At 38.5% G+C, this 27,122-nt stretch overlaps 1 protein-coding gene across 20 annotated transcripts in view; it reads left to right on the top strand.

The window, feature by feature from the left end:
- Positions 1–27,122, top strand: part of CCDC171 (coiled-coil domain containing 171) — a 341,946-nt gene that overhangs the window by 89,062 nt on the left and 225,762 nt on the right. For all 20 annotated transcript variants that reach the window (XR_008713515.1, XM_055578017.1, XM_055578008.1 and 17 more), the window contains one exon: positions 19,041–19,143. Coding sequence is in view for 19 of the 20 variants with exons in the window: in XM_055578017.1 (XP_055433992.1) it covers positions 19,041–19,143 (103 nt within the window). In the remaining variant the exon portion in view is untranslated. The remainder of the gene's footprint in view (positions 1–19,040; positions 19,144–27,122) is intronic.

The raw sequence follows: 27,122 nt of genomic DNA, 5'->3' as shown, positions 1-27,122 counted from the left end.
GCCACAATAGAATAGTATTTATATATGAGCATTGTTTTTGCTAATATAAACATGTCTCTCTTAGTGGTCCTTAAAAATTTAATTCTGTTAAGTTGTATTTATCTAATGTGTATGTGTTTGTGTATTTAAATGTATATTGTATGGCTGTCTTTCTAAATTTGTGATGTAGGCATAAAGCTTTTTCATTAAGTTTTCTGATATTTATTAATGTAAAAATCTTAAAATTTGAAAATTCAAACCTCATTTTTAGACTTGGAAGAAATAAAATGGTATTGTATATGTGTGTGTCTGAAAGAGAGAAAAAGAGGGACAGAGGAAGAGAGAGAGGAGATATTTATATGTCAAAGCCTATATTCAGATTGGATGGTGGCATAAATTAATTGTGTAGCTGTGTAAGGGAAGGTGACATTTCATCATATGGCATAAGCAGTTGGATCATAGAATGCTCACATCCATGGAAGCAGCATAGACAAGCAGGGAGGGAAAGAAAGAGTAAACTGTTTTATGAAGAAGTAAGAGAGGTTAGTTATTATCTTTATGATCAAGGAGAAGCTGCAGATGGTGATGATGATGAAAGCTAACCATATTAAATTCAGTTTAGCTGAGCAGGCTCTCTTGGAATCCTTACAAATGGACTGCCTCTGTAAAACTAAGTGGAAGATAAGATGAAAAGGTGAAGCATAAGTATGTGATGTCAGTTGTAGGTTCTGATACTCCTCTGTTTTTACTCAGAATTCCTTTGTAATGGCTTAAAATATATTTAAACTAATTTAAAAGCTTACTTGAATTCAATACCATTCAAAAATGATAAGCGTTATGTGTTACTGCTATAAAAGTTTGACCTGTTTTTAAAAAACTAATTTCATTAATCTAAACAAATCTAGTGACTAAATATTTATTCTTTTACCTATTTGTTGTTTTTTTCTATAATTTTAAACCTTATTATTAGTACCCCTTAATTGTTTTTATTGTTATTTATGGTTTGAATCAACTTTTCTGTTGCAGATCAGCAGCAATCATTTGTCCAATTTCTAGATATAAATATATGCATATGCTTTTTAATATTTTTCACAAGTTTATATTAGAAATTTTTATTTACATACATGTCTATTTATGATATTCACGCATGATTAGCAGAAGTGAGGGATGAGTTTTTATAGGCTCAAAGAAAGATAAGATGATAGAATGACATGTTAGATTAAGCCAGAAATTCATTTACTTTAGCAGTGTGTGAAATATTGTGTACCAAGATGAAAATATAACATAATGCTTTGTCAGCTCATTGTTCTTTTTGGTGACTCCTCCTGCCAAGGTCCAGCCCCGGCTGATCCAGGGAGTTCGAAGCTGGGACGGCGTCGGCAAGGATCAGGATACAATAGCTTCAATTAGATATTAATTAGAGATATAAAAAGTAATAGAATGAGGATAGCTCAGTAGGAAAATTCAGTGGAGAAACGAGGCTGAGTAGCTTGGTTTACGCGGGAGACCAATAAAACTTCAAGACAAGAAGTTTGCACCACTTACGTAGGCCGCAGGCGTCCTTCCGTTCTCCCGAAGGAGAGGAGGCACTGAGGCCTCCCTGGTCGGATCTTAGCAGCCCAGGCAAAATTAGTAAGCTTTGTGGGTTCCGCGCTCCAGATGGAGACTCAGCTAGAGTTTGAGAGAGAGAGAGCGACGTGGGGAGACCAGTATTTCAAGAAACTGATCCCAATTCTTTATTTTCCATGGTCTACTTTTATACACTGAGATGTTATGCAAAAGTCACGCGGGGTCAGCAGTCCTGACTCTTATCAAAGTCAGGTGCTTCATACAAATGTATACAGACATCTTAGGGGTGTTACATCATCTTCTGGCCAGGGGGCCTGCTGACAATTTATGACCCTCTCCTTGTGACAGCGGTCAGTCAACCAGGACACTTATTTCTCCAGGGGTGATTATTCTTAAAAAAGATTCCACCTTCCGAAGGTACCAGATAAAGTTCCATTCCTATAGGGTGAGGGTGTAGTGGGTTTTAATTAAGGAAAGAATTTACTTAGCCTAAGGTCTAACGTGATTAATATCAAAGGTTAATACTTATTTCTTCTATATATTCATTAATGTGTGTAAGGGCAGGGGATGTGGAGACTTAGCAACAAACATTGGCTCAACAAATGAAAAACCCTTCACCAATACAATTTCTAATCAGCCTACTATACTATACTAATGGTTTTCTAACTTTTCTAAGGAACCTGTTTTTAGAAAGTTTAAAGCATCTCGTGCCTCTCATGGTTGGGAGGCTGTGAGCAATCACATGTGGCTGGACAAGCCTGTCAGGCAGGCTAGAGAACCTTCAGAGGAGTTTGTAGGTTGAAACACTCCTATCACGCCCAGGGATTATTATTAACTGGAGCTCTAAGTTAACTCCTTCTCTGAAAGAGGTGGTGGGGGACAGCCCCCCATAAAGTCAGAGGTGTAGGTGAGAGCACAAAGTAGTAAAGTAGGCAGGATCTGGTTATGGGGGTAGATGCTCGAGGATTTCCAGGGGGACTCCTGACTCCTGAGGCTCGATCCCTCCTTTGCATATGTCGAGCCTCATTCCTCATGACCTTTGCCACGGGCGGAGTGCCTCACACTGGCTCCCAACACTCTTTTATAATACATTAAGGTCTTTCAGTCAGAAATTTTTCTGCATTTTCTTTGAATATTTTGATATTTTTAGTCCCTTTTCTATACTGGCTTTAGATTCATCATGACATCTAAAGTAGTCCTAGATTCATGGTGAGTGATCAGTATGTTCATCTTAATATCATCTGGTTAGCCAACATAGCAGTAAGGGACTTTTATTTCTACAGTAATAAAGCTCTTTATGTAAATTATTCTAAGGCAAAAAGAAGTGAGTTCTTGTGACTTATGTCCGAGGCAAAAAAATAAAGGGAGTTCTTTTATCCTAGTTTTGTCTTTTAAACTTGTTTGAATGTTTAGAATTGCAGAATTTGTCCAGTCAACAATTTAACATTTAACCTCAACTTCCTCTTTATGTCACACAATGAAACATGTTAATGGAAAATTAGAAACTTAGTCTTTTATATTGGTTTGGCATTTTGTTTTCAACCTAGCAGTTTTATTTAGCTGATAGATTGTGTTTTTATTCTAGAAATTTCTTGCTTATCAAAGGCTATTAAGAGAACTAACAGCTTTGAGAACAAAATTTAAATATAAGTGCAGTCCACACTTCTAAAAAGTTCCAGCTATTTTCTCTATATGAATGAAGAATGAAGGCTTGATTTATAAAACCAAAACAATTTATTAGGAAAAAAGTTGTCAGATATAAAAGAAAAGGACACTTTGCTGTATACCTGAAACTAACACAATTTTGTAAATCAACTCTGCTTTAATAAAAAGCAATGAAAAGGAAAAATTTTCAATCATAATCTGGCTCATAAACCTATCAGATTTAATAGAATTTGTATTGGCTATATTATGAGACTATTAGCCAGATATCTCTGTAGAAAATTAGAATACTACTAATTATAAATAGAATAACAAGAAAGGAACTTCCTCAACCTGAGAAAGGGCATCTGTGAAAAACCTATAACCAACATCAAAGTTGATGGTGAAAGGCTGCTTTCTTTCTAGGATTGGGAACAAGGTAAGGATGTATACTGTTACCATGTCTAGCTAACATTGTACTGGTGGTTCCAGCCAGAGCAATAAGGCAAGAAAAATAAAAGTCATTAATTTTGGAAAGAGAGAAGTAACTTTTTGCAAATCAGGTAATTTTATAATTAGAAAATTATAAGAAATTCACACACACAACTATTAGAACTAATAAACAAGTTTAGCAAAATTGCAAGGATCATAAGAGTTAATATTCTTATTTGTTAAGATAATAACATTCCTCAGTATATAGATTCAATGCAGTCTCTATCAAATTCTCAGCTGGCCTTTTGCATATAGTGACAACCTGATTCAAAAGTTCATAGTATATATTCCTTATTATAAATCACAGTATCATAGTATGCCAAACCAACTTATAAAGATAGATTATCTGATAGATTTTAAATAACTGGCTGTACATAAAAGGAAACAGTATAACTGAGTCCCTGCCTTATTTCTTATATCAAATTCTAAATTAATTAAAGAGTCATAAAAGAGGAAGATCAAAAAGTAGAAATAAAGGAATATAAGTATTTTATAATCTTGGAGTAAGGAATATATGACATAAAATCTAGAAGTCCCAGGGCAAATTATTGATAAATTTGATTACTTAAAAACACTAGAATTGCCAAAATAATCTTGTAAAAGAAGAATAAAGTTGAAGAAGTAGCATTTCCCAATTGTAAAGCTTACTATAAAGCTGTACTGTTAAAATGCTGCACTCAATATGCCAACAAATTTGGAAAACTCAGCAGTGGCCACAGGACTGAAAAAGGTCAATTTTCATTCCAATCCCAAAGAAAGGCAATGCCAAAGAATGTTCAAACCACTCCACAATTACACTCATCTCACACACTAGCAAAGTAATACTCCTAATTCTCCAAGCTAGGCTTCAGCAGTATGTGACCTGAGAACTTCCAGATGTTCAATCTGGATTTAGAAAAGGCAGAGAAACCAGAGATCAAATTGCCAACAGCCACTGGATCCTAGAAAAAGCAAAAGAATTCTCAATAAAACATCTACTGGGCTGGATGAAGCACAAGCTGGAATCAGGATTGCCAGGAAAAATATCAATAACCTCAGATATGCAGATGACACCACCTTTATGGCAGAAAGCGAAGAAGAATTAAAGAGCCTCTTGATGAAAGAGGAGAGTGAAAAAGTTGGCTTAAAGCTCAACATTCAGAAAACTAAGATCATGGCATCCGATTCCATCACTTCATGGCAAATAGATGGGGAAACAATGGAAACAGTGAGAGACTTTATTTTCTTGACCTCCAAAATCACTGCAGCCATGAAATTAAAAGATGCTTGCTCTTTGGAAGAAAAGCTATGACCAACCTAGACAACATATTAAAATGCAGAGACATTACTTTGCCGACAAATGTCCATCTAGTCAAAGCTATGGTTTTTCTGGTAGTCATGTATGGATGTGAGAGTTGAACTATAAAGAAAGCTGAGCACAGAAGAATTGATGCTTTTGAAGTGCGGTGTTGGAGAAGACTCTTGATAGTCCCTTGAACTGAAAGGACATCAAACCAGTCAATCCTAAAGGAAATCAATCCTGAATATTCATTGGAAGGACTGATGTTGAAACTGAAACTCCAATACTTTGGCCACCTGATGCAAAGAGCCAACTCATTAGAAAAGACCCTGACGTTCAGAAAGATTGAGGGCAGGCAGAGAAGGGGACGACAGAGGATGAGATGGTTGGATGGCATCACCGACTCAATGGACATGAGTTTGAGCAAGCTCTGGGAGTTGGTGATGGGCAGGGAAGCCTAGGGTGCTACAGTCCACGGGGTCACAAAGAGTCGAACATGACTGAGTGAATGAACTGAAGAAAGCTATAATAGTCAAGACAGTGTGGTATTGGCATAATGTAGACATGTATATAAATGGAAAAGAATCGAGAATCCAGAAATAAACTCCTATAATTATGTTTAATTGTTTTTGAAAAGGGTACCAAGTTAATTCAGTGGGAGAAAGAATAGCATTTTTCAAAAAATGGTGGTGAAAGAACAGGGTATCCACAAGCCAAAGAGTGAATTTGGACCCCTGCACAAAAGTTAAATGGTTCATGGACCCTAATAGAATAGCTAAAACTACAAAAATCTTAGGCAGTGCTTTCTTAGGAGCCACAGCAAAAGCTCAAGTGATGAAAAATAGATGCATTGTACTTCACCAAAATTAAATACTTCTGTGCTTCAGAAAGATAGAAGGTAAAAATACAGTCACAAAGTGCTAGAAAATTTTTGCAAATCAAGTGACTAATAAAGACCATGTATTCAGAATAATAGAGAAATAACAATGAAAAATATGCTAAAGGTTTAAATGGACATTTCTTCAAAGCAGATGTACAAATGGTCAGTAAGCATGTTAAAAAATGTTCAAAAATCATTAGTCGGGTATATGCAAATCAAAACAACAATGAGATGACTCTTTACACTCATTCACATGACTGCAATTTAAAAACTGGACAATAACAAGTTTTAGAGAACACCTGGAGAAGTTGGAACATTTTTTTTCTAAGAATAGTCAAAAGGCAAATGACAAATTGGCAATAATGATTTGCAATGTGTGTGACAAAGCAATCATTTTCATAATTTACAAAGGACTGTAATCACTAAGGAAAATGTGTACAGTGTAATATAGAAATGGGTACATGAAAAGGCAGTTCACAGAAAAAGAAATACAAGTTACTGATAAAGATATGAAAAGATGGTTAATCTTATTTAAAATTAAAGAAATGGACAGTAAAGAAGTTGATGATGCTTACCTTGTAAGGGTATGGGGAAGTAAACACTTATGCTTTTCATGGTAATTTATACCAGTAGGACTTTAGAAAGCAATTTGGTAACAATTATCTGAAAATAGTTGTACATACTGTTTACTCATCAAATCTGTTTCTAGGAGTTTACTGAGTAGATATACTTGAATGCATTCTAAGATGTACAAGTATACATGTAAGGATTTATAGTATTGTCATGAATAGGAAAAATGCTAATAACCTGTAAATCTTAGCAGTAGGGGATTGGTTAAGTTCATTAATGATACAATGGATAAGTTAATTCATCTAAACAATGGAATGCTATGCAACTGAAGAAATGTGATGTGGAAAGGATGTTAGAAACATACTGTGAATGGAAAAATAAGTTGTATAATAGTATGTATACTATAATCCTATTTGAATTTGGAATTGAATATATTTAATTTATTGAGGAAGGCAATGACACCCCACTCCAGTACTCTTGCCTGGAAAATCCCATGGACGGAGGAGCCTGGTAGGCTGCAGTCCGTGGGGTCGCTGAGGGTCGGACACAACTGAGTGACTTCACTTTCACTTTTCACTTTCATGCATTGGAGAAGGAAATGGCAACCCACTCCAGTGTTCTTGCATGGAGAATTCCAGGGACGGGGGAGCCTGGTGGGCTGCCGTCTATGGGGTCGCACAGAGTCGGACATGACTGAAGTGACTTAGCAGCAGCATATTTAATATATATTTAACATAAATCATTTTTATTATACAAAATATAATTTTATATATATAATTATATATTAAGATTTCTATAATATGAAAACATTAAAAAGCATGTTACTAATGGTATGCTAATGGAGAAAACTTGAAGTCTGAGTTTGTTTTGTTTTTGTTGGTTTTTTTTTTTTTTTTTTTTTAAATTTTATTTTATTTTTAAACTTTACATAACTGTATTAGTTTTGCCAAATATCAAAATGAATCCGCCACAGGTATACATGTGTTCCCCACCCTGAACCCTCCTCCCTCCTCCCTCCCCATTCCATCCCTCTGGGTCGCCCCAGTGCACCAGCCCCAAGCATCCAGTATCGTGCATCGAACCTGGACTGGCAACTCATTTCATACATGATATTTTACATGTTTCAATGCCATTCTCCCAAATCTTCCCACCCTCTCCCTCTCCCACAGAGTCCATAAGACTGTTCTATACATCAGTGTCTCTTTTGCTGTCTCGTACACAGGGTTATTGTTACCATCTTTCTAAATTCCATATATATGCGTTAGTATACTGTATTGGTGTTTTTCTTTCTGGCTTACTTCACTCTGTATAATAGGCTCCAGTTTCATCCACCTCATTAGAACTGATTCAAATGTATTCTTTTTAATGGCTGAATAATACTCCATTGTGTATATGTACCACAGCTGTCTTATCCATTCATCTGTTGATGGACATCTAGGTTGCTTCCATGTCCTGGCTATTATAAACAGTGCTGCGATGAACATTGGGGTACACGTGTCTCTTTCCCTTCTGGTTTCCTCAGTGTGTATGCCCAGCAGTGGGATTGCTGGATCATAAGGCAGGTCTATTTCCAGTTTTTTAAGGAATCTCCACACTGTTCTCCATAGTGGCTGTACTAGTTTGCATTCCCACCAACAGTGTAAGAGGGTTCCCTTTTCTCCACACCCTCTCCAGCATTTATTACTTGTAGACTTTTGGATTGCAGCCATTCTGACTGGCGTGAAATGGTACCTCATAGTGGTTTTGATTTGCATTTCTCTGATAATGAGTGATGTTGAGCATCTTTTCATGTGTTTGTTAGCCATCTGTATGTCTTCTTTGGAGAAATGTCTATTTAGTTCTTTGGCCCATTTTTTGATTGGGTCATTTATTTTTCTGGAGTTGAGCTGTAGGAGTTGCTTGTATATTCTTGAGATTAGTTGTTTGTCAGTTGCTTCATTTGCTATTATCTTCTCCCATTCTGAAGGCTGTCTTTTCAGCTTGCTAATAGTTTCCTTTGATGTGCAGAAGCTTTTAAGGTTAATTAGGTCCCATTTGTTTATTTTTGCTTTTATTTCCAATATTCTGGGAGGTGGGTCATAGAGGATCCTGCTGTGATGTATGTCAGAGAGTGTTTTGCCTATGTTCTCCTCTAGGAGTTTTATAGTTTCTGGTCTTACGTTTAGATCTTTAATCCATTTTGAGTTTATTTTTGTGTATGGTGTTAGAAAGTGTTCTAGTTTCATTCTTTTACAAGTGGTTGACCAGAGTTCCCAGCACCACTTGTTAAAGAGATTGTCTTTAATCCATTGTATATTCTTGCCTCCTTTGTCAAAGATAAGGTGTCCATATGTGCGTGGATTTATCTCTGGGCTTTCTATTTTGTTCCATTGATCTATATTTCTGTCTTTGTGCCAGTACCATACTGTCTTGATGACTGTGGCTTTGTAGTAGAACCTGAAGTCAGGTAGGTTGATTCCTCCAGTTCCATTCTTCTTTCTCAAGATCACTTTGGCTATTCGAGGTTTTTTGTTTTTCCATACAAATTGTGAAATTATTTGTTCTAGCTCTGTGAAGAATGCTGTTGGTAGCTTGATAGGGATTGCATTGAATCTATAGATTGCTTTGGGTAGTATACTCATTTTCACTATATTGATTCTTCCAATCCATGAACATGGTATATTTCTCCATCTGTTAGTGTCCTCTTTGATTTCTTTCACCAGTGTTTTATAGTTTTCTATATATAGGTCTTTAGATTCTTTAGGTAGATATATTCCTAAGTATTTTATTCTTTCCGTTGCAATGGTGAATGGAATTGTTTCCTTAATTTCTCTTTCTGTTTTCTCATTATTAGTATATAGGAATGCAAGGGATTTCTGTGTGTTGATTTTATATTCTGCAACTTTACTATAGTCATTGATTAGTTCTAGTAATTTTCTGGTGGAGTCTTTAGGGTTTTCTATGTAGAGGATCATGTCATCTGCAAACAGTGAGAGCTTTACTTCTTCTTTTCCAATTTGGATTCCTTTTATTTCTTTTTCTGTTCTGATTGCTGTGGCCAAAACTTCCAAAACTATGTTGAATAATAATGGTGAAAGTGGGCACCCTTGTCTTGTTCCTGACTTTAGAGGAAATGCTTTCAATTTTTCACCATTGAGGATAATGTTTGCTGTGGGTTTGTCATATATAGCTTTTATTATGTTGAGGTATGTTCCTTCTATTCCTGCTTTCTGGAGAGTTTTTATCATAAATGGATGTTGAATTTTGTCAAAGGCTTTCTCTGCATCTATTGAGATAATCATATGGTTTTTATTTTTCAATTTGTTAATGTGGTGTATTACATTGATTGATTTGCGGATATTGAAGAATCCTTGCATCCCTGGGATAAAGCCCACTTGGTCATGGTGTATGATCTTTTTAATGTGTTGTTGAATTCTGATTGCTAGAATTTTGTTAAGGATTTTTGCATCTATGTTCATCAGTGATATTGGCCTGTAGTTTTCTTTTTTTGTGGGATCTTTGTCAGGTTTTGGTATTAGGGTGATGGTGGCCTCATAGAATGAGTTTGGAAGTTTACCATCCTCTGCAATTTTCTGGAAGAGTTTGAGCAGGATAGGTGTTAGCTCTTCTCTAAATTTTTGGTAGAATTCAGCTGTGAAGCCGTCTGGACCTGGGCTTTTGTTTGCTGGAAGATTTTTGATTACTGTTTTAATTTCCGTGCTTGTGATGGGTCTGTTAAGATTTTCTATTTCTTCCTGGTCGAGTTTTGGAAAGTTGTACTTTTCTAAGAATTTGTCCATTTCTTCCTCGTTGTCCATTTTATTGGCATATAATTGTTGATAGTAGTCTCTTATGATCCTTATTGGCATATAATTGTTGATAGTAGTCTCTTATGATCCTTTGTATTTCTGTGTTGTCTGTTGTGATCTCTCCATTTTCATTTCTATTTTTATTGATTTGATTTTTCTCCCTTTGTTTCTTGATGAGTCTGGCTAATGGTTTGTCAATTTTATTTATCCTTTCAAAGAACCAGCTTTTGGTTTTGTTGATTTTTGCTATGGTCTCTTTTGTTTCTTTTGCATTTATTTCTGCTCTAATTTTTAAGATTTCTTTCCTTCTACTAACCCTGGGGTTCTTCATTTCTTCCTTTTCTAGTTGCTTTAGGTGTAGAGTTAGGTTATTTATTTGACTTTTTTCTTGTTTCTTGAGGTGTGCCTGTATTGCTATGAACTTTCCCCTTAGGACTGCTTTTACCGTGTCCCACAGGTTTTGGGTTGTTGTGTTTTCATTTTCATTCGTTTCTATGCAAATTTTGATTTCTTTTTTTATGTCTTCTGTGATTTGTTGGTTATTCAGCAGCGTGTTGTTCAGCCTCCATATGTTGGATTTTTTAATAGATTTTCTCCTGTAATTGAGATCTAATCTTACTGCACTGTTGTCAGAAAAGATGCTTGGAATGATTTCTATTTTTTTGAATTTACTAAGGCTAGCTTTATGGCCCAGGATGTGATCTATCCTGGAGAAGGTTCCATGTGCGCTTGAGAAAAAGGTGAAATTCATTGTTTTGGGATGAAATGTCCTATAGATATCAATTAGGTCTAACTGGTCTATTGTATCGTTTAAAGTTTGTGTTTCCTTGTTAATTTTCTGTTTAGTTGATCTATCCATAGGTGTGAGTGGGGTATTAAAGTCTCCCACTATTATTGTGTTATTGTTAATTTCTTCTTTCATACTTGTTAGCATTTGTCTTACATACTGCGGTGCTCCTGTGTTGGGTGCATATATATTTATAATTGTTATATCTTCTTCTTGGATTGATCCTTTGATCATTATGTAGTGACCATCTTTGTCTCTTTTCACAGTCTTTGTTTTAAAGTCTATTTTATCTGATATGAGTATTGCTACTCCTGCTTTCTTTTGGTCCCTATTTGCATGGAAAATCTTTTTCCAGCCCTTCACTTTCAGTCTGTATGCGTCCCCTGTTTTGAGGTGGGTCTCTTGTAGACAACATATGTAGGGGTCTTGTTTTTGTATCCATTCAGCCAGTCTTTGTCTTTTGGTTGGGGCATTCAACCCATTTACGTTTAAGGTAATTACCGATAAGTATGACCCCGTTGCCATTTACTTTATTGTTTTGGGTTCGAATTTATACACCATTTTTGTGTTTCCTGTCTAGAGAATATCCTTTAGTATTTGTTGGAGAGCTGGTTTGGTGGTGCAGAATTCTCTCAGGTTTTGCTTGTCTGAAAAGCTTTTGATTTCTCCTTCATACTTGAATGAGATCCTTGCTGGGTACAATAATCTGGGCTGTAGGTTATTTTCTTTCATCATTTTAAGTATGTCTTGCCATTCCCTCCTGGCTTGAAGAGTTTCTATTGAAAGATCAGCTGTTATCCTTATGGGTATTCCCTTGTGTGTTATTTGTTGTTTTTCCCTTGCTGCTTTTAATATTTGTTCTTTGTGTTTGATCTTTGTTAATTTGATTAATATGTGTCTTGGTGTGTTTCGCCTTGGGTTTATCCTGTTTGGGACTCTCTGGGTTTCTTGGACTTGGGTGATTATTTCCTTCCCCATTTTAGGGAAGTTTTCAACTATTATCTCCTCAAGTATTTTCTTATGGTCTTTCTTTTTGTCTTCTTCTTCTGGGACCCCTATGATTCGAATGTTGTAGCGTTTAATATTGTCCTGGAGGTCTCTGAGATTGTCCTCATTTCTTTTAATTCGTTTTTCTTTTGTCCTCTCTGATTCATTTATTTCTACCATTCTATCTTCTAATTCACTAATCCTATCTTCTGCCTCTGTTATTCTACTATTTGTTGCCTCCAGAGTGTTTTTAATTTCACTTATTGCATTATTCATTATATATTGACTCTTTTTTATTTCTTCTAAGTCCTTGTTAAACCTTTCTTGCATCTTCTCAATCCTTGCCTCCAGGCTATTTATCTGTGATTCCATTTTAATTTCAAGATTTTGGATCAATTTCACTATCATTATTCGGAATTCTTTATCAGGTAGATTCCCTATCTCTTCCTCTTTTGTTTGGTTTGGTGGGCATTTATCCTGTTCCTTTATCTGCTGGGTATTCCTCTGTCTCTTCATCTTGTTTAAATTCCTGAGTTTGGGGTGTCCTTTCTGTATTCTGGCAGTTTGTGGAGTTCTCTTTATTGTGGCATTTCCTCGCTCTGTGTGGGTTTGTACAGGTGGCTTGTCAAGGTTTCCTGGTTAGGGAAGCTTGTGTCGATGTTCTGGTGGATGGAGCTGTATTTCTTCTCTCTGGAGTGTAATGAAATGTCCAGTAATAAGTTATGAGATGTCTATGGTTTTGGGGTGACTTTGGGCAGCCTGTATCTTGAAGCTCAGGGCTGTGTTCCTTTGTTGCTGGAGAATTTGCTTAGTATGTCTTTCCCTGGAACTTGTTGGCCCTTGTGTGGTGCTTGGTTTCAGTGTCGGTATGGAGGCGTTTGATGAGCTCCTGTCAATTAATGTTCCTTGGAGTCAGGAGTTCCCTGGAGTCAGGGTTTGGACTTAAGCCTCCTACTTCCAGTTATCGGTCTTATTTTTACAGTAGTTTCAAAACTTCTCCTTCTATACAGCACCACTGATAAAACATCTACGTTAAAGATGAAAAGTTTCTCTACTGTGAGGGTCACTCAGAGAGGTTCACAGCGTTACATGGAGAAGAGAAGAGGGAGGAGGGAGTTAGAGGTGACCCAAATGAGATGAGGTGGAATCAATAGTGGAGAGAGTGGGCTAGCCAGTAGTCACTTCCTTATGTGCACTCCACAACTGGACCGCTCAGAGATGTTCACGGAGTTATACAGAGAAGAGAAGAAGGAGGCAGGAGACAGAGGTGGCCAGAAGGATAAAAGGGGGAAATGAAAAGGAGGGAGACAGATCCAGCCAGTAATCAGTTCCTTAAGTGTTCTCCACCGTCTGGAACACACAGAAATTCACAGAGTTGGGTAGAGTAGAGAGGGGTTAGGGAGGAGACACAGGTGACCTGGTGGAGAAAATGGAGAGTCCAAAGGGAGAGAGAGCAGTCAAGCCAGTAATCTCGTACCTTAGTGAAAAATGGGTCCTGAAGATTGGGTTCTTAAAGGTACAAAATTGGTAACAAATACATAAAAGCAAAAATTAAAAATCTAGAGTAGAGTTTGGAATTTCAAAAATGTGATGTTAATGAAAAGAAGAAGGAAAAGAAAGAGAGAAAAAACGAACAAAGAAAAACAAACAAGGTCGTGACAATTATAAAGAAACTACAGGTACAAAATTGATAACTAATACCAAAAAGCAAAAATTAAAAATCTAGAGTAGAGTTTGGAATTTCAAAAATACAATGTTAAAAAAAAAAAAAGAAGAAGAAGAAAAATAAAGAGAGAAAACAAACAAACCAACAAAAACAATGTCACAAAAATTATAAAGAAAATACGGGTACAAAATTGATATCAATTACCAAAAAGCATAAATTAAAAATCTTGAGTAGAGTTTGGAATTGCAGATATACGATGTTATATAAAAGAAGAAGAGAAAGAAACAGAGGGAAAAAAAAGAAAAAAAAAAGTCACAGAAATTATAAAAAAAACTATAGGTACAAAATTGAAAACATATACCAAAAGGCTAAAATTAAAAATCTAGAGTAGAGTCTGGAATTTCAAAAATACAATGTTAAAAAAAAAAGAAGAAGAAAAATAAAGAGAGAAAATAAACAAACCAACAAAAACAATGTCGCAAAAATTATAAAGAAAAGTACAGGTACAAAATTGATATCAAATACCAAAAAGCATAAATTAAAAATCTTGAGTAGAGTTTGGAATTGCAGATATATGATGTTATATAAAAGAAGAAGAGAAAGAAACAGAGGAAAAAAAAAAGTCACAGAAATTATGAAAAAACTATAGGTACAAAATTGATAACATATACCAAAAGGCTAAAATTAAAAATCTAGAGTAGAGTTTGGAATTTCAAAAATACAATGTTAAAGAAAAGAAGAAAAAGAAAAAAAAAAAAAACACGGTCGAAAAATTATAAAATATATATATGAAGTTTGCTGAAGAAGAAGAAAAAAAAAATAGGGTCTTTTTTTTTTTTTTTGCAAAGTAATAGTTATAAAAGTGAAAATTAAAGGACAATAGAGGACTTAAAATTTTTTTTTTTAATTAAAAAAAAAAGAAAGAAAGATTGATCGTAAAAATAGTAAAAATATATCTAGGTCTTTCTCTGGTTTTGTTGTGAGTATTGTGGGTTCAGTTCATTTTTGGCAGTTCCTTAGTCCGACTTATATTTCTCAAGATCTAGAGGGCCCTTCCTATGTAGTTCATAGTAACCACAGGGTTTTAATCTATGGCCTGTAGCTTCCAAGGCGTTTCCCTCTGTCATAGCTTCTTCTGTTTGCTGGTCTCTTCAGTGTCTGGTTCCCGCCCTGACACAAAGGGGACGGTGGAGGACACTATTTTTTTTATTTTATTTAGGCTCACTTGTTCAGCCGTGCTGTGGGGAGGGAGGGATGCTGCAAACAGATAACACTGGCGTGCGCTCGCAGTGCCTCAGCCACACTGGGTCTGCCCCCGCTCACGGCGCATGTAGCCTCCCTGCCCACACTGCTCGGGCTCTAGGTTGTTCCGCCGGGAACATTCAGAGGCCGGCCCTGGGCTGAGCTCCCAGGTCCAAGCCGCTCAGGTTCAGGCACTCGGGTAGTCCTCAGAGGCGCAGACTCGGTTGGGCCTGCGTTTTGTGTTCTTCCCAGATCCGAGCAGCTCAGGTGATGAGGTGTTTGGCGGGCGCCAATGCTGCGACTTATCGCCTCCCCGCCACTCGGTTATCTGGGTGTAAAACAGGCGCACCTTCTCAGGCAGCTGTTGACCGTCCAGACCCCCAAGAAGTTTTAGTTAGCAAAGAAGCCTGCTTACAGTTTTATAGATAGGGTCTCTCTGGGGCTGCGATTGCCCCCTTCCGGCTCTGGCTGCCTGTCACCGGAGGGGGAAGGTCTGCAGCCGGCTATCTCTGTTCAGTCCTTTGTTCTGTGCGCGGGCCTGGCGGTGTCTTAGGTTAGGGCTGGCTTTTCGCGTGGTAGATATCCCACAGTCTGGTTTGCTAGCCCAAATTATTTTGCTCAGATAGCGCTCAGGACATTCGGCCGGATTCTTACTCTAAGGGACACAGCCCGCGCCGCGCTTCCGTGCCCAGCCCCCGCTTGCTAATGCCCTGTGCAGGCGTCTGCGCTGCCTCTCCGCTGGGGGAGTTACCGTAGGGCTCACAATCTGCGATTTTTAATTGTTTATTTTTTTTCCCCTCCCTTTTATGTTGCCCTCTGTGCTTCCAAAGCTCGGCACAGATTCGGCAGTGAGAGGGTTTCCTGGTGTTTGGAAACTTCTCTCTTTTTAAGACTCCCTTCCCGGGACGGAACTCCGTCCCTCCCTCTTTTGTCTCTTTTTTTGTCTTTTATATTTTTTCCTACCTCCTTTCGAAGAGTTGGGCTGCTTTTCTGGGTGCCTGATGTCCTCTGCCGGCATTCAGAAGTTGTTTTGTGGAATTTACTCGACGTTTAAATGCTCTTTTGATGAATTTGTGGGGGAGAAAGTGTTCTCCCCGTCCTACTCCTCCACCATCTTGGCTCCTCCTCCTGTTGGTTTGGTTTTACATCTCAATTTAGGGGCTTTCAGTCAGACATTGAATCAGGTATTTTATAATTCTGCTGCTGCTAAGTCACTTCAGTCGTGTCCGACTCTGTGCGACCCCATAGATGGCAGCCCACCAGGCTCCCCCGTCCCTGGGATTCTCCAGGCAAGAACACTGGAGTGGGTTGCCATTTCCTTCTCCAATGCATGAAAGTGAAAAGTGAAAGGGAAGTCGCTCAGTCATGTCTGACTCTTAGCGACCCCCTGGACTGCAGCCTACCAGGCTCCTCCGTCCATGGGATTTTCCAGGCAAGAGTACTGGAGTGGGGTGCCATTGCCTTCTCCGATTTTATTGTTCAGTTCAGTTCAATTCAGTTGCTTAGTTGTGTCCAACTCTTTGTGATCCCATGAACCGCAGCATGCCAGGCCTCCCTGTCCATCACCAACTCCCAGAGTCCACCCAAACCTATGTCCATTGAGTCAGTGATGCCATCCAGCCATCTCATCCTCTGTCATCCCCTTCTCCTCCTGCCCTCAATCTTTCCCAGCATCAGTGTCCTTTCAAATGAGTCAGCTCTCTGCATCAGGTGCCCAAAATATTGGAGCTTCAGCCTCAACATCAGTCCTTGCAATGAACACCCAGGACTGATCTCCTTTAGGATGGACTGGTTGGATCTCCTTGCAGTCCAAGGGACTCTCAAGAGTCTTCTCCAACACCACAGTTCAAAAGCATCAATTCTTCAGCGCTCAGCTTTCTTTATAGTCCAACTCTCACATCCATACATGACCACTGGAAAAACCATAGCCTTGACTAGGCGGACCTTTGTTGGCAAAGTAATGGCTCTGCTTTTTCATATGCTATCTAGGTTGGTCGTAACTTTCCTTCCAAGGAGTAAGCGTCTTTTAATTTCATGGCTGCAGTCACCATCTACAGTGATTTTGGAGCCCCAAAAAATAAAGTCAGCCACTGTTTCCACTTTATTTCCACTGTTTCCATTTTATTGTAGAACATACATTTTCTACCTCCTCTTTTGTTTTTAACTCAACAGTATTGCTTAGAGATCTTCCATATTAGTATATTAATGTAATAGAACTTTTTCTATTTGAAGTCTTTGTTGATGAACCCTAATTGATTTAACAATCTTCTGTTGATAGCATGTTTTAGCATGTTAAATATGATATTTAACTCTTATTGTGTATACTCAGTATTGTCTGGGTCTGTGGGATGCATTGATAAGGGCAAAAAATAAAAGACTATATTTCCTACTTTCATGGAGCTTGTTTTCAATGAGATAGACATTAACAGAAGACCTCTCAAATAAATGTGGAATCATAACTCTGATAAGTGCTGAGAAGAATCTAGTAGGGTTAATTGACATAGTCAAGGAGTAAAAGATAGCATTTCCAAAAAAGTGATAATTGAACTGATGTCCAAAGAAAGGATTGTTAGTTTTGTGTATTTTAATGATGAATTTTGTCCTATAATATCTATTCTCCCATTTCTTCTGTTGCTGTAAGCATGCCTCACTGGTGCCTCTGTCTCATCAGATTTTAAATATGCTTTTTCTCACTTATTAAAAAAAATCCAAACTCTTCTCCAATCCCACTCTTGTTTCCAATACTGCCCTTTTTCTTTATCTCCCCTTCTCTTGTTACCAAAAGTGTTTTGTCTAAACTTACTGTTTCTATTTCTTATATGTCACTAAGACAAAAAAAATTGCAGGCTTATTCCTTTTTGACCTATTCTAATATGAGTTACAGCAGACTTCATCACAGTCACTAATGACTTCCATGTCCGGTGAACATGGAACATGTTAGTCTCCGTTTTTCTTGAATATTCTGTGACACTGGACATATCTCTATCCTTGAAATGTTCTTTTATTTTGGTTTTCATGACTTTATCTTATTCTGTTTTTCTTCCTCCTTTTCCAGTCTTTTTTGCTGCCTTTTTCTTTTCCAAGTATTAAATTCCTGAGTTCCTTAGGCTTTATCCTAGACTCTTTTCGCTTCCTGTCAGACACTCTCACGGCAAGCTTCACATCCCTAGATGATTCTCAAGCCTATGTTTGACCTCTTTTCTGAGCTTTATACCATTGCATCCAGCTGCCTCTCATAGTTTTTACTGTATTTATTATTTTTTAATTCAAATATATTTAGGGTCAGTTATTTGCCACGTAGTCTACTGGTGCTGGGAGTCTTTTAAAAGTGCTTTACTGGAATATGATCTAAACAGAATTTATGATTAACATTACCCACCAGAAACAAACAAGTAAATAAGCAGAAACAGCCAAAATAAGACCACCTGTACTTCCATGGTTCTTACTCAGCTGCTGAAGTCCACCCAGTTCTAGTCTGAAACCTTGGGATCAGTTTTGACTTCTCATTTTATCTGAGCATTTCCTCATCCAGTCCAGTTGAATCCAGTCCAATCGAATCCAACCCAATCCAGTCAGTATAATCTAACACAATGCAGTGTTACCAAGGTTGGCCATTCTATCTTCTAAGTATGCACCCCTCCAACATCCTTCAGTGCTTATACTCCCACACACCCTTTTCTCTGCCAAGACCCTAATCTAAGCTGCCATCAGCTCTTGAGTAGTCTGCTACAGTTCCTTCTAATTTGTCATACTGCATTCACTTTTGACCACTATCTGGCAATTTGCTACATGACTGCAAGTATAATCTTTTAAAATTTTCCTCAGTTTCTCTGTGTCTCCATTTCCTTATCTGTAAAATGAGATAATGATGGCCCTTCCCCTCATAGATTTGTTGTGATGATAGAAAGAATTGCTATGTTAGAGTATTGAGAATAGTGCCAGGCACTGAGGCCTCAGTCAATTGTTATTGAGACCTTACACATTGTTGCATTAAGCCAAGTAAAAGAAATGGTTAAGATAGAGGTTTATTAATAATAGATTTGAATGGAGTAATTATTAGCACATTTATACTTAATTGTGCTTTATGTATTCACACAAAAAATCTGCAACTCTTATAGTGCGTGACCTTATTATGTGTAATTTTTTTTCTTAATTAAAAGGCTAAGAAGCACCAGGCTTTTCTAGTGGAGACATGTGAAAATAACGTGAAAGAATTGGAATCGATCCTGGACAGCTTGTCTGTGTCGGGCCAGTGGACATCAGGTTAGTTGAAGGTATAAAATGACAGATGCATCTGTCAATGTTCCAAAGTCCCTACATTTTGGGAATTCTGCAGATGCCTCTTACAGTCCCTCATCTCAACATGTTTTGATTTGATGACATGATAAGAGCAGTTCTCACAGCAGTCAGTTGGCCTAGCTGGCTGCGAAAGGGTGACGGACTGTGGACCTGCTGCTGTCCTACCTGAACTTGATTTACAAGTGTTGGTGTCTGTGTGATTGGACAGACAAGGGCTCACTTGCTGTGTTCTGAATCCAACTGAGAAGAAAGTCCATACAGTATACCTGCAAGGGGAACAGATGTTTCCATCAAACCGAGCCAAATTCTGAGGCAACCTTCAGCAACTTAAAGGTCATGTATTCAAAAGGTTATGTAGGACACAGGCTGTAACAGTGCATATTCTTCACTGCTGCTTTCCAGTCTGGTTTTCTCCTTCATTTCCTACCACAGTGCACATACTCTCCAGATGAGTACTTCGGTAAAACACTTTGGTTTTAGTATTAGCCCACTTAATATGATAGAGAACTATAAATATTATATATCGGGTAGGCATATTTTGGTATCAAGCAAAAAGAATTAGTTACTAATGAATGCTCTCCATTCCATGATTTCTGCTTCCTTAATTTGTGTGTGTGTGTGTGTGTGTGTGCCCTTATGTGTGCTATAGTGGCTTTGACTTACGTATTTTCACTTCTCTACCTCAGTTTTCTTTTGGCATACTGTCAGCCTCAAATTATTTAGTTGCTTTCTGACTCAACTATATTTTTCAAAAAACCATGTAAAATTCAATTCCTTACACCTAAAATAGCTTCAAGACTGTTCTTCTAAAGGAATCAAGCATATTTGACAAATAAGTTCTTTAGGAAACGCTTAAGTTCAGAAAAGTTTGTTATCCTTATAAAAGTAGAAAAATATGATCAAGGCCCATTTCACATTATGAATCTGCAGATTTCTGCTGGTGAACCATTAGAAATTGAGTGAGATTTGCTGCTATCTATTTTTAACTTTCTTTTTTTTTATTTAAACTTTTTCCAAAAGCATTAGTATTTCATTGTGTGTCACTGTAAAATCAAGGTGTATAAAAGTGACATGAAAAAAAATCCACTTTTCACTTGTATTTGCTAAAGCTTTGAGGAATAAGATTTTCTTTTTCCGTGATAGTGTTTTATTATTCAGATGTGTCATTGCTTAATGGTTTTAAGGATCTTTAAAATTGTTAAATTATTATCATAACATATCTTAATGCTTCAATGTGCAGAGTTGAATTAGAAAACCTAAGAATAATGAGGTCATGTCTCCTTTGAGGTTTAAAGTTAAATAGTTGATAACAAAGAAACTCATAAGTTATTACTAGACCTATAGAAAAAGAATTGTCTTCTAATAAAGTTTTTCTTTTTATTCTCATCTTTCAGTGACCATCTTTTTTAACTTCTTGTTCCTGGGAAAGGGATTGTGTGCTGAATTTGTGATTTCTGTTCTGTTACAGTGGTCTTTGTTTCCATATTGTGCTGGTTACTCATTCTTTCACCCATCTGGAACCATTCTCCTCTGGTCTCTGTTTTGCCTTCTGGAGGCTGACCTCTGGACTGCATGATCTGGGCTCCTTTGCCCTCTGGCCTGGGGGTTGGATTTGGATTGTCGATGCACCAGCAGGAGATGAAGAGGGTGGAGGAAGAAGGGAGAGCAGAGAATGTCACGGTGTTTATTTCCCCCACTCCCTCCAGTGTGTACTGGCAGTGGTTTCATTTTTGGTGGCTACAGCTCCTGTCAAGCGGGTTCTCTCCCACAGCTGTGGTTTGTGTTTGTCTATGATGATAGCGTTACCTCCACTTGACCCTGTAGGCGTCTCCTGGTATTAGTATTGCTTTTCCAGTCTTTAGAATGGACTGGTTGGATCTCCTTGAAGTCCAAGGGACTCTCAAGAGTCTTCTCCAACACCACAGTTCAAAAGCATCAATTCTTCGGTGCTCAGCTTTCTTCACAGTCCAACTCTCACATCCATACATGACCACTGGAAAAACCATAGCCTTGACGGACCTTTGTTGGCAAAGTAATGGCTCTGCTTTTGAATATGCTATCTAGGTTGGTCATAACTTTCCTTCCAAGGAGTAAGCGTCTTTTAATTTCATGGCTGCAGTCACCATCTACAGTGACTTTGGAGCCCCAAAAAATAAAGTCTGACACTGTTTCCACTGTTTCCCCATCTATTTGCCATGAAGTGATGGGACCAGATGCCATGATCTTCGTTTTCTGAATGTTGAGCTTTAAGCCAACTTTTTCACTCTCCTCTTTCACTTTCATCAAGAGGCTTTTTAGTTCCTCTTCACTTTCTGCCATAGGGGTGGTGTCATCTGCATATCTGAGGTTATTGATATTTCTCCCGGCAATCTTGATTCCAGCTTGTGCTTCTTTCAGCCCAGCATTTTACTCTGCATATAAGTTAAATAGGCAGGGTGACAATATACAGCCTTGACGTATTCCTTTTCCTATTTGGAACCAGTCTGTTGTTCCATGTCCAGTTCTACCTGTTGCTTCCTGACCTGCATACAGATTTCTCAAGAGGCAGGTCAGGTGGTCTGGTATTCCCATCTCTTTCAGAATTTTCCACAGTTTATTGTGATCCACACAGTCAAACGCTTTGGCATAGTCAATAAAGCAGAAATAGATGTTTTTCTGGAACTCTCTTGCTTTTTCGATGATGCAGCGGATGTTGGCAATTTGATCTCTGGTTCCTCTGCCTTTTCTAAAACCAGCTTGAACATCTGGAAGTTCACGGTTCACGTATTGCTGAAGCCTGGCTTGGAGAATTTTGAGCATTACTTTACTAGCGTGTGAGATGAGTCCAATTGTGTGGTAATTTGAGCATTCTTTGGCGTTGCCTTTCTTTGGGTTTGGAATGAAAACTGACCTTTTCCAGTCCTGTGGCCACTGCTGAGTTTTCCAAATTTGCTGGCATATTGAGTGCAGCACTTTCACAGCATCATCTTCCAGCATTTGAAACAGCTCAACTGGAATTCCATCACCTCCACTAGCTTTGTTCATAGTGATGCTTTCTAAGGCCCACTTGACTTCATATTCCAAGATGTCTGGCTATAGGTGAGTGATCACACCATCATGATTATCTTGGTCGTGAAGCTCTTTTTTGTACAGTTCTTCTGTGTATTCTTGCCACCTCTTCTTAATATCTTCTGCTTCTGTTAGGTCCATACCATTTCTGTCCTTTATCGAGCCCATCTTTGCATGAAATGTTCCCTTGGTATCTCTAATTTTCTTGAAGAGATCTCTAGTTTTTCCCATTCTGTTGTTTTCCTCTATTTCTTTGCACTGATCACTGAGGAAGGCTTTCTTATCTCGCCTTGCTGTTCTTTGGAACTCTGCATTCAGATGCTTATATCTTTCCTTTTCTCTTTGCTTCTCTTCTTTTCACAGCTATTTGTAAGGCCTCCTCACACAGCCATTTTGCTTTTTTGCATTTCTTTTCCATGGGGATGTCTTGATCCCTGTCTTCTGTACCGTGTCATGAACCTCCATTCATAGTTCATCAGGCACTCTATCTATCAGACTTAGTCCCTTAAAACTATTTCTCATTTGCACTGTATAATCATAAGGAATTTGATTTAGGTCATACCTGAATGGTCTAGTGGTTTTTCCTAATTTCTTCAGTTTAAGTCTGAATTTGGCAATAAGGAGTTCATGATCTGAGCCACAGTCAGCTCCCAGTCTTGTTTTGGCTGACTGTATAGAGCTTCTCCATCTTTGGCTGCAAAGAATATAATCAATCTGATTTCAGTGTTGACCATCTGGTGATGTCCATGTGTAAAGTCTTCTCTTGTGTTTTTGGAAGAGGGTGTTTGCTATGACCAGTGCGTTCTCTTTGCAAAACTCTATTAGCCTTTGCCCTGCTTCATTCTGTATTCCAAGGCCAAATTTACCTGTTACCTCAGCTGTTTCTTGACTTCCTACTTTTGCATTCCAGTCTGCTATAATGAAAAGGACATCTTTTTTGGGTGTTCTAAAAGGTCTTGTAGGTCTTCATAGAACTGTTCAGCTTCAGCCTCTTCAGCGTTACTGGTTGGGGCATAGACTTGGATTACTGTGATATTGAATGGTTTGCCTTGGAAATGAACAGAGATCATTCTGTCGTTTTTGAGATTGCATCCAAGTACTGCATTTCAGACTCTTTCATTGACCATGATGGCTACTCCATTTCTTCTAAGGGATTCCTGCCCACAGTAGTAGATATAATGGTCATGTGAGTTAAATTCACCCATTCCAGTCCATTTTAGTTTCCTGGTTCCTAGAATGTCGATGTTCACTCTTGCCATCTCCTGTTTGGGTGTTCTTTGGAAGGACTGATGCTAAAGCTGAAACTCCAATACTTTGGCCACCTCATGAGAAGAGTTGACGACTCATTGGAAAAGACTCTGATGCTGGGAGGGATTGGGGGCAGGAGGAGAAGGGGACAACAGAGGATGAGATGGCTGGATGGCATCACCGACTCGATGGACATGAGTTTGGGTGAACTCCAGGAGTTGGCGATGGACAGGGAGGCCTGGCGTGCTACAATTCATGGGGTCGCAAAGAGTCGGACACGACTGAGTAACTGAACTGAACTGAACTTCCTTCTTGCTGGTTTGTGGTATCACATCATATCTTTTTTGTTCTCTTAACCTGCTTACATTTCTGTAAAATCTTCATTAAACTTTTTCCCAGTGAACTCTTCTGACTATGCCAGTTCTTCCCTTTGATACTTGACTATTTACATACCTGCTTTGAACTTGATTTTATTCTTGCTCTTGGCTTCCATCAAATAGCCCTCTATAAGCATAATGGACTCTCTTTCTGCTCATACCAGCTCAAGTTGGAATTTTGCCACTTAACCAAGAGGGATATTATTAATAAACTTTATTGCTCAACATTTTGTGGAAGAGCCTGAACAATTATGATTGCCTACTGTGTCAACCCTGGGTTCAGCTACACAAAGATGACTAAATAATGTGTTCCTCCCTACCTCTCTCCCTTTTTTCCCCATGGCACTTATTACTCTTAAGCATTTCTGCCAGACTATGTGGTGCATTTTTTATTATATCTGTATTGTCAAGGTTCTCTGGAGAAATAGAACCAATAAGATTATATAGATATACATAAGAGGAGATATAGGAGTTTGCACACATGGTTATAGAGGCTAGGAAATCTCGTGGTCTTTCCACTGCAAGCTGAAGGACCAGGAAAGGCAGTGATATAATTCAATGTGAGTCTGAAGGCCTGAGAAACTGGGGGTTCCTGGGGATCCAGGAACCAGGAGCAGGATGTCTGAGGGCAGGAAAAGATGGAAGTCTCAGTTTAGGAAAAAAGAGAATTTTCCTTTCTTTCCTTTTGTTCTTTGGGGTTGGAGGAGGAGAGGGCTAAGAGTGGGGGGTAGGTAAGGGAAGTCGATAGATTGGATATTGCCTCCCCTACCCACGTTGGTGAGGGCACATCTTCTTTACTTAGTCGACTGATTCAAATGCTCATATGTCCCAGAAACACTCTCATCGACACATCTAAAAGTGATTTACTGGTTTTCTGGGCATCCTTTAGCCCGGTCAAGTTGGCAATAAAATCAACCATCACAATATCCAAGCTCCATGAGGGCAAGGATCTTTGTCTCTTTCATTTACTAAAGAGTTTTAAGCAGGTAGACAATACTTGGCACAAAGGAAGCACTCAAATATTTTTTCAATGAATAAAAGCATGAATGAGTTAACAGTAGGTCAATATTCTATTTTAAATGATAATTTTTGAGGTTATAAAGGTAGTCATGGAATCTCTTTCAAGATTTTAGCAGCTTTTTGAGTAGCAGTCCATAAAGAGTCACCAAGAAGACTGACTTTCTATCTTCAGTGGAAATGATGTCACTGTCTTTCATGCCTTATGGAAATGCCACCTTGATTGCTTACTATTATTAGATAAGATGACTTCAATTTAATCAATCATGGACATTTATTTCCTATTTCTGCCTTCTACTTTCTGCTGAAATTGCTATACAACAGCTACTCATAACTCATTTTTTTTCTGATAGAAATGCTTAGAGTGTTTATAAGGGAGAAGTCCTTTCCGACTTTGAACCCATGTAGTCTTTCTGCCTCAAGTATTGCTTCCTACTATGGTTTTACGGTTTCACCTCTAGAATGTGACTTTTCCTTCATTAGGTTCATGAAAGAAAGTTTTTCTTCTAATTCATTCTTGAATCCTCCTCAGGCGGCTTGACTTTTGTGTTGACTGAGACAAAAGCCCCTCCAACCTTCTTCAACCTTTCCTTCCTTGAGGAAATCATTTGTAATACTCCAGAAGTATCCTTTTGCTTTCTACTAGGAGAGGCTGAAGGACCCTAGGAAATAATAGCAAAAACATATGGTGCCTTTAGGTATGTATATATCACCCAGGAGTCGGGCAGCTTCAGGGACTGTTCTTAAGAAAATCAGGACGTCAAGTGGTACTTTCCTCTCATCTCTCCTTCTTTCCATCCCTCGTAAAGGATTATTGCCTAGATCTAGTATCTTCTTGAGACTTTTACTTGCCCTCAGGAATCTTGTGTCTGGCACCTTTTAATTAGAGGCTCATGGGTTACTGAGAGACTGAGGATGTCTGTAAGAGCAGCACACAGGTCTCCTTTGGTGTCATTTGCCAGTTTCTTCTTGCTTACTTCCCTTACCTCCCAGTTCACTGAGGTTTACAAACCAAGCTTGTCCTACTTTATGATGCTCAAAGCTTTGGTTTGTGAAATCCAAGGGTGTGACCACAGTAAGAGGGCTCAACATTTCTAACATAGTCAGTGTGCTCACTAACTAATCACACAATTAAGGTGACTGAGAAATAGGGGACCCAGGAGAGCCAGTCTGACTCCGAAGGCCTGAGAAACAGGAGACCTGATGGTGTAAGTTCCAGTCTGAGTCTGAGTCCAAAGGCAGGAGAAGACTGATTTCCAGCTTGAAGGTAGTCAGGTGGACAGAAAGAATCCTTTCTTACTTAGCCTTTTGTTCTCTTTGGGCCTTCAGTGGAGTGGGTGAGGCCCACCCACATTGGGGAGGGCAGTCCGCTTTACTCAGTCTACTGATGCAAATGTCAGTCTCGTCCAGAAATAGCCTCATAGACACACCCAGAAATAATTTTTAACTGAATATCTGGGCCTGTAGCCCAGTCAAGTTTACACATAAAATTTTTCTGTGCTGTGCTTAGTTGCTCGGTCGTGTCTGACTCTTTTGTGACCCCATGGACTATAGCTGCCATGCTTCTTTGTTCATGGGGATTTTTCAGGCAAGAATACTGGAGTGGATTGCCATGCCTGCCTCCAGGGGATCTTACCAACCCAGGGGTCAAACCTAGGTCTTCTACTCCCGCATTGCAGGAAGATTCTTTACAGACTGAGCCACCAGGGAAGCACATAAAAGTAACTACCAGCTTTTCTCTGGCCAGCAAGTCCCTCATAACCATCATGTTACTTTCTGTTTCTCTGAATTTGACTACTTTAGATATCTCTTATATTGCAATCATATATTATCTTTTCATGATTGACTTCTTTTACTTAGCAAAACATCCTCCAGGTTCATCCATATTATGGCATGTGACAGGAATTCCTTTTTAAGGCTGAATAATACTCCATTGTCCAACAGAAGCAGAAGAGATTAAGAAGAGGTGGCAAGAACACACAGATCTATACAAAGAAGGTCTTAATGACCTGGATAACCACGATGGTGTGGTCACTTACCTAAAGCCAGACATCCTGGTGTACAGTCAAGGGGGCCTTAGAAAGCATTAGTACAAATAAAGCTAGTGGAGGTGATGGAATTCCAGCTGAGTTATTTAAAATCCTAAAAGATGATGCTGTTAAAGTGCTGCACCCAATCTGTCAGCAGATTTGGAAAACTCAGCAGTGGCCACAGTAATGGCAAAGGTCAGTTTTCATTCCAGTGCCAAAGAAG

Source organism: Bubalus kerabau, chromosome 4, assembly GCF_029407905.1.
Source record: "Bubalus kerabau isolate K-KA32 ecotype Philippines breed swamp buffalo chromosome 4, PCC_UOA_SB_1v2, whole genome shotgun sequence".
In the NCBI taxonomy this organism is placed as follows: Eukaryota; Metazoa; Chordata; class Mammalia; order Artiodactyla; family Bovidae; genus Bubalus; species Bubalus kerabau.
This window is presented reverse-complemented; position numbering and strand designations above follow the sequence as displayed.